The following is an 8352-nucleotide window of genomic DNA, read 5'->3' on the forward strand; positions in this document are numbered from 1 at the left end:
CAGGAACTAATTTGATACATACTAAAAACAGACCTTATCTCAAAGTTATTAAATACTTCAAAAGTTAAATAAAAACTTATACACAACCAGGATAAAGGAAGAAGGAACGTAAAAAAGGTATATGATTTGAGAACCAATCGCAAATGCTGTTATCAGACCTTCTTGAAATTTATCATAAAGTGTTTTCTTGATATCGGACAGGCTGTTTGTATATATATAAATAAATGATCGCTAAGGCATCAAACCAGGTTATAAATGCTTCAAATGTAGTTCACGGACAATTAACTAATTTTCGTTTGGGCATCTGTAAAATTTATACTTGATTAAATTTGTGAGATTTTGAATGTAATTGAAAAAAGGCACCTGTTTTCTATTTTTCTAGTTTGGAATCAGACTGAAATGTGGCAAAAATGTTGTACTGGATTTATGTATCGATTCTACTTACATTTATGCAAACTTTAGGTAAGAAATAGAAGATATTTAAGTTTCTTCTACAGGATTTATTTTCATTGAGTGGTATTAAAATAATTATTTCACGAGTGGCAGTAGCAACGAGTGAAATATGATAATTTTCATACTACAATATGAAAATAAATCATAGAAAAAACTTGAATTTTCTGTTTATTATATACTTTTCTCTTTTTTAACCTTATAAATAGGAATAATTCCCTTTTAATTTTGAGTATTGGTTGAATTTAGAAGAATGTAGTCTGGAAAGACACCACCGAAAATACGGAAAATATGTTTCACTGCAGTTCAAAATACATTTTACAGTGAAAATACGGGAAATAAAAATATGCATTTTATTTCATCAATATTTTTCAATATTTCATTTATAAGTATACTGTATAATAAAAGCTTTTATAGTTGCTTAATATTTAAGACGGCTAACTAAATTTTTGAACGATGAAAATGTCTTGGTTTCTTTCATCTGATACTACAATTTATTAACATATATATGAGCCGTGTCACGACAAAACCAATAATGGGCGACACATGGATCGGAAAATGTCCCTGCAGAATCAGTTCGTGATCAGGAATAAATTTTGTTCGCTATCATTTCTCTACTTTTATAAGTTTGTAAGCAAAATAATCCCTATTCATACTTGGGGGATTGAAGACAGGCTGACTGAATCATCTTGAAGATGATTAGGCTTGTTTATGTGACACGGTCATATATATACTTTGATCATAAATATTTGATTTCAATACAGCAAATACTAAAATGAACTTTATTATATTATAACTAAGCTAATAATGCAATATGTTGATATTTTTGACTGTGAATAAATTTGTTTATAGAAGCACGGACATTTTTCTAAATAGCAAATTAAGATATAAATAAAAATAGTGCAAATGAATAGCAGATACAATGCGTATTTGAAAGTCATTTTTAATACCAATAGCAAGGTTATAATAAAATCTTAAAATGCCGATATTTATTAATATCTTTTTGCCATCAAAATATGGTGTTGGTAGTTTTCACTTCGGATCACGGCAGTAAGCCACATTGAGCACAGTTCAGATACCGCATCGTTCCTGGGCTGGTTGTCAAGCTCCACAAAGAGCTGAAACTTCTGTACATACCAGAATGAGCTAAGAAAAGATATTAATCACAACGGAAGTGACCTGCACCGTCCAGGAATCGAACCCGGGTCGCCCAATTTACAGCCTGACGCTTAACCTAACCGGACGGCTTCAAAATACTAATATGACAATATATGCTGGCGGCAATTACGACACTAGTCATACCTATTCCGCCAGTATTGAGTCAGGTCAGTATGGAGCCAGACCTAGCACTTTCAATTAAATCAATCTTTGCAGCTGAAACTTGGCATTTTAATAACATAAAATAATCCTTTAAACTGAAAATGACAATAAAAGTTTCGATATCTACAAATATATCATGAGTTGGATCGGAAAGCTTCTGGTGTAAAAGTTTTTTATGTCTATTTGAACAGCCTTGGTAGAAGCACAAGTATTCTTAAACCCATGCGTTGAGGCAAGTTATAAGAAAAGATCTGTACAACTAAATTGTTCCGGAGGTTATATTTCCAACGTTTCTGTCGAGTCTGGCACCGGAAGATGTTTACAACAAGATGGTAAGATAGGTTTATAAATATCAAGTCTGCTTGTTAATTGAATGTTTCCTGTTTAAATACATTATATTTAGATAAGTAAGTTATTTTGGAAATTCAAGACGTGAAAAGTTGTGGAACAGCTCACCGGTCATAATTATGTTAATGTACTTTGTAAAATATATCACATGTACGTAAACATCAGTATTTTATTGGTAATGTAATTTATTATGAGGATGTAGTTGTTAACTGTATATTACTAAGTATTATAAATAAATTACTTTTGCTCTGTCTAGACCTTATTAAATCATTTTTTAAAACAGTAAAATACAAGACGTCACATATCACACAAAAACTAAATCCTTCCCCATTTTTTAGGAGAAATTGACTTAAAATAATGTTTACTTCAACTGTTTAGAAATGCAAATATTGATGAACAATGGTATTGCAGCTTAGGGTCTGATTAAACTGATGTACCTATACTGCCTTTGCCGTGTACATCTAAGATGAATTATTTACACTAAAGGTTAATCAATGTATCCAAAACCTTTATATATATATCTTCACAATTTTAGACAAAATAAATGCGAATGTAGCGCTCACAATTTTGTCAAAAACAGGGAGTTTCTTCATAATGCTCAGGAAACAAGAAATGATGAATGTATTTACTAGATTTAGATTTATCAGAATAATCTGGCTTTACAGTTAAACTATACATGTTTATAATGAAAAATATACAGAACCTTTTCTCTAAAGGAAGTAGACACATCTATAGAATCTCAAAGTGATTTTTTTTCTTTTTATACACCTTTAAATATAAAAATAGTCTTAAGAACTTGATAATGTCCCGTTTTTATCATATTTATAACATTTCTACAACTGTAAAATTTCCGGCTGTTTTAAAAAAAAGTTTTCTCAAAGTAATTCTTTTCTTTTTATATATCCTTTAAATAACTTAGAATAACAAGGATTGTTCTTAGAACATCATTAATTAACGTTTTATTGTTGTTTTTCATAACATTACTACTAATTGAAAATTAAGGCCGCTTGCCCGCGTGGCCGCAAGGCCGCCAACCTCACACATCTACCTATTTTGACAAATCTGTTTCTGTGATTTCTCCACATTTTCTGCTTTGCAGGGAATTGTTTAGGAAAGACGCCTTCGTTGATGGTGGACTATATGAACTGTTACTGGCGCAACGGCTGCAAAATCAACTGGCCACACGACCGAATCATTTTTAGCGATTCTGTTAGTGGAAACTGCATCGGCAGACAACCAACATTTATGGCAGTCAGTTATAAGTGTTTCAAACCGACAGATTTCCAAGAGGACTATGGTTACACCAAGACGTCGGAATCAGGTTTGATATCTGAAAGATATAATTAGGACTCGGCCCGGTGCATACGTACTATTTGTTCTTTAGTAAATCAGTCACATTTGAGGCTTAATTCTGGATTCCACTGTTCTTGATGAATTATATACTGTCTTCAACTTTAAACATTAACACTATCTTAGTCCAAAGAGGCCCACAATATAATAGGTTAGCCATCTACTTTTTTTTTAGAAATCTTCATTCTGTTGTAACACTGTTTAAATTCACCACTTTAAAAACTCCTGACAGCTGGTGGGTAGTACATCTTTAATCTTTCCGCCAACAAATGAGTTCCTGGAGAATACACAAAAACAACTTTTAAAGCCATCACATAACACACAAAAACTACACACATGCAATAAATACACTTTAATTGTGACCAATCTAACTAGAGATGACTTAAATTGGGACACTTCAAATTTTTTTAAAGAACTACTTTCTAGACTACAACGGACTGGGTCTAATTCCGTACCGGGTTGAAACCATTAATAGTGACATTGATCAATTATTATGCTGTAATACTAAACAAAAGTATGGGCCAAAAAGACAATTTAGATCGCTCACACAGATTGAATTAATCTTTTACTTAAAAAATAAACACGCACTTTACGACAACACAGACTCAAAAACGAAGATACTTAATGTGATGAGAAGAAAATATAAACTTATTATTTATTCAATATATTTAAAAGTTACAATGTTTAAAGCTAACGGTTTTGTTAATCAATTATACAGTCAAAGAAATCTAAACAATTTCTTCTGTTGGAATTATCATAAAACTAGTAAAAATACCATGCTACTATTTTACTAAAAGTAATATATAAAGATATGATTATATTTTTAGGTATGGATCCTAAAACACTTCTGATAGATATCTGTAGCAATCTTGGAAGTGGTCGTGGAAGTCGGAGTAGTCATGAATCATGTTACGAAAGATCAGGTTCTTCCGATTCAGGGGGTATCATCAGAAGTCACAAACTGTACCCATGGGACTATCTTCATTCGCCCAGAAACTGTTCGGTGAAGCTGTATTGGCCAAAGGGACAAAAACTGCTTGTCGCCGTTCATAACGTTGACATTAGTGATGACGATAGCCTACTAATTGTAAACAATGACAAGCAAGTAAATGCATCTTCTGATAAAACTTTCCAGTTCACAGAAGGGCATGAGACTTCATTTGTGTTTAGTGTAGGAACGGAGTCCAACAGCGGAAAAGGGTTTCTCCTTTGTTTCAAGTGTAAGTAAATATTGTGTGACATTATGGTGTTTGCGTTTTGTTCCAAATCTTTACACTGTCCATTAACACTGTGATTAAGCAACCGAATATACATGCATTATATGTACCTGGAATGAAACCAATGATAACAAGGAATACTATAGAAGGACATGATTCAAATATAAATATCTGAGAGAAAATTTACTTATCCTATATATTTTGCCAGGGATGTCTGAGACAATATATTACTGATATTATTTTAAGGTTGTATCATATAATATATATATATATATATATATATATATATATATATATATATATATATATATATATATATATATATATATATATATATATATATATATATATATTTTATATTTCTATCCGGCTACCTGAGTGTAATCCAACGAATTGAAGTAACAACTAAATTTCATATCCACTACTGTTATTTCGAAATGCGTTTGTGCATTGAAATTAATGAAATAAAAGATATATATGATCATTAGTTTTGAACGTGTTCTTTTGTTTTTATATACAGTTGTATCTAAAGATGACCAGAGCGTCCACGATGCATGCGAGAAAATCATGGGACGTGGAAATGTTAGTCCAGTACCAAACGATCAAGATCCTCTAGACCTTCATACGTCTAATAGCTGGCTTGCAGAGTCGTTACTGGCTCCATCAAAACCTGAATCGACCACACTAAAGCCCATCACCACCACCGAACCAATACCACCCCGTAAATATTTTATCTCAAGCTTTATTCTTATCTTCAGTGTGTTTTCTTTCATGCAATAATTTACCTCTAACTTAATCCTAGTTTCTGTCAACATTTAATATTGGTATATTGTAGATATTTTTGCAATACATTTGGTTCTTTTTAAGCATTTTGAGATATCTCAAAGATCTACAAATGATAGGTATATGTACATACATTTTTTTAAATTCTATTTTCAGACATTGATGTTTAATATTATCTTTAATTTTGTGGAAAATGATATTATCTGTTTCTATTAAATGAAGGCTGTTTGAAAAAGAAGCCAGGTAAAAAGAGGGACAGATGTATTAAAAAGCAACAGAAAAAGAAACCTAGAAAGAAGAAAAATCGAGGGAGAAAAGGAAAGAAGAAACGTGACTTGGATAAGGAAAGAAATGCTAAAACACCTAAACGAAACAGAAGGAAAAGGCGACACGGCATAAGGAGACAAAATAGAAGACGAGGCTGGTGATTTGCTCTGGAAACTTACAATCCAAACAGGCAAATAATTTTATTATATGATAGAAACCTTGGAAAGACTTCACCGAGGGAGTGATGATACAAGTTTAAATGCAAGTAATGTACTGGATGTTTTTGTTTCTTATTCCGATCCTTGGACGTAATTACATCATAGACGAAGTTTTATGTTAAAGATTTATTTTAGGAAAAAAAGGCAATGATAAAATGTAAAATGGCTACTTATGTTATCAATGACTTGTGCTTGTACACTGCTGGCGGATCAGTATGACTGGATTTTGTTGGAAGAGTCACTCTTTGCCTTGTTGATTTTTGTTCTCATATTATATGGCCAACATCAACTGCATTGTGGTTTTTTTGTTTGATTATATGGCCAACATCAACTGCATAGTAGTTTTTGTATGATTGTATGGCCAACATTAAATGCACTGTAGTTTTTTGTTTGATTATATGGCCAACATCAACTGCACTGTAGTTTTTGTTTGATTATATGGCCAACATTAACTGCAATGTAGTTTTTTGTTTGATTATATGGCCAACATCAACTGCAATGTAGTTTTTTGTTTGATTATATGGCCAACATCAACTGCATTGTAGTTTTTGTTTGATTATATGGCCAACATCAACTGCAATGTAGTTTTTTGTTTGATTATATGGCCAACATTAAATTGCAATGTAGTTTTTTGTTTGATTATATGGCCAACATCAACTGCATTGTAGTTTTTGTTTGATTATATGGCCAACATCAACTGCAATGTAGTTTTTGTTTGATTATATGGCCAACATCAACTGCATTGTAGTTTGTCACAATAACAACAAAGCTGAGTCAATGAGCTCCATTTCTATATCTAAATTTGTGAAGGCCAGTAAAATGCCAATGATATTGTATATTGTACGATATGATATATTGTACATTGAAACAAGTTCCTATAACGGACATTTATATGTATGCTACTTAGCAATATCTGTCTATGTACAGATAAGAGTGTAAATAAGTAATTGCAAAAACGTGGTGCTTGAACACATTGCTTCCATTGCATCATGATTAAACAATTATATGCCTATTGTCTTGTTATTACTTACTTTAATTTTTATAATTTAATATTAAAAACCCCATTATATAACACTATAAAATTGAAGCATATCTAGTCTGTACGGAATTAGAACATGTATGTCATTAATGAGATAAAGCAAAACAACATTTGAGATAAGAAATGATGGTTAACAGGGTAAAAATACATTAAGTTAGGGTTATATATGAAGGGAGCCAGAAATAATCCACTTCATATGTTGTTATAATGAAACGCTCATAATTCACGAGAACCTTTCTATTAGGATCGTAACATTATGGTTACTTTTTATATAAATAAAACCGTTGTGATTTGCAGTTCCGTAAAAATGGCATTGCACGACCGTGCATATATTTTGACGTGAAGTCATTTGCGTTATACAAACATAGCGTAAAGACACGCTTAATGTTAGCGATACAGTATAGGTGCGTCTTTGATAAAGTTATTATTTTAATTATAAACAGCTCCTTTTAACTAACTTTATTGAACTCGTCGAATAAAATATGATAGGCTCGCATAATATAATTTTAATCAACTCGTTCAATAAATTCAGGATTAAATCTACATTAATTCAGTATCCTATACGTACGTAGCGAAACGCGTATATAAATATTGAAGATATAATACGCGTTGTTGCTTAACGTTTTATGTTTGCAAAATAGATAAAGATCTAAATGCATTCTTTCGAATTAAAAATGTATCGAAGTTGCAGAAAAACAATTTATTGTTTTCATACATAGAATATAATACGAGTATATAGTACATACGTTTAATAGATAGAGGATAGTGAGATACTTTTATATTAGCTAGCAAAGAAAATGTGATATCTCAAATTATATTCAAATGTACATGGCATACGCTGTGGTAAACTCAGCATTTATTACCATAAATCATGCAGTTCAAAATACTTGCTACCATACTATACTGAGTATACCTTCCAATATTTTTACTCGGTCTAAAACCAAACATATATACTTCAAGCAAAACTGCTTCATTTGTGGTGAAAAGTGCCTTGCCAAAAAAACGAGATAAATGGTCACTTGTGCAATCGTTTACAAATCGTTTTCTAATTAATATAGTAAAATTTATGATGTGGCTGAAAAAAATCAGGATGATGCAGTTTACTCCCGCTTATTTTCTATTAATGGTGACCTGGTTGCTGTGGAAGCAATATACCACAGAAAAAAGGGAAGTCTGGCCCATTATATTTCTGAGAGGAATATTGCTTCAAAATTGAAAAACACCAATGATTCACCAATTACTAGAACAAATTTTACTTCTAGTTTGTTAAGAGAAGTTTCATGTATAGATTTGGGAGAGACATCTCATAGTGAAACTCAACCTAAACAACAGAAACAAAATAAAGTTGACAATAATGATG

The 8352-nt window shown here is 31.6% G+C and overlaps 1 protein-coding gene across 2 annotated transcripts; it reads left to right on the top strand.

The window, feature by feature from the left end:
- Window positions 1-206: 206 nt before the first annotated feature.
- LOC132743628 (uncharacterized) lies at window positions 207-6963 on the top strand. 2 transcript variants are annotated; one of them, XR_009627595.1, is made up of 7 exons: window positions 207-462; window positions 1962-2102; window positions 3218-3439; window positions 4296-4688; window positions 5206-5406; window positions 5691-6415; window positions 6458-6963. XR_009627595.1 is itself a non-coding variant. In XM_060732170.1 (6 exons), exons 1-6 carry the CDS (start codon window positions 411-413, stop codon window positions 5894-5896), a joined length of 1215 nt encoding a protein of 404 aa, XP_060588153.1. In that variant the 5' UTR covers window positions 207-410; the 3' UTR covers window positions 5897-6963. The 2 variants fall into 2 exon arrangements, 1 of the variants encoding a protein (XP_060588153.1); XM_060732170.1 differs by having other exon boundaries at window positions 5691-6963.
- The last annotated feature ends 1389 nt before the right edge of the window (window positions 6964-8352 follow it).

The sequence above is a fragment of the Ruditapes philippinarum genome, unplaced genomic scaffold (genome assembly GCF_026571515.1).
Source record: "Ruditapes philippinarum isolate M1 unplaced genomic scaffold, ASM2657151v2 ctg652_1_1_1_1, whole genome shotgun sequence".
Taxonomy (NCBI): Eukaryota; Metazoa; Mollusca; class Bivalvia; order Venerida; family Veneridae; genus Ruditapes; species Ruditapes philippinarum.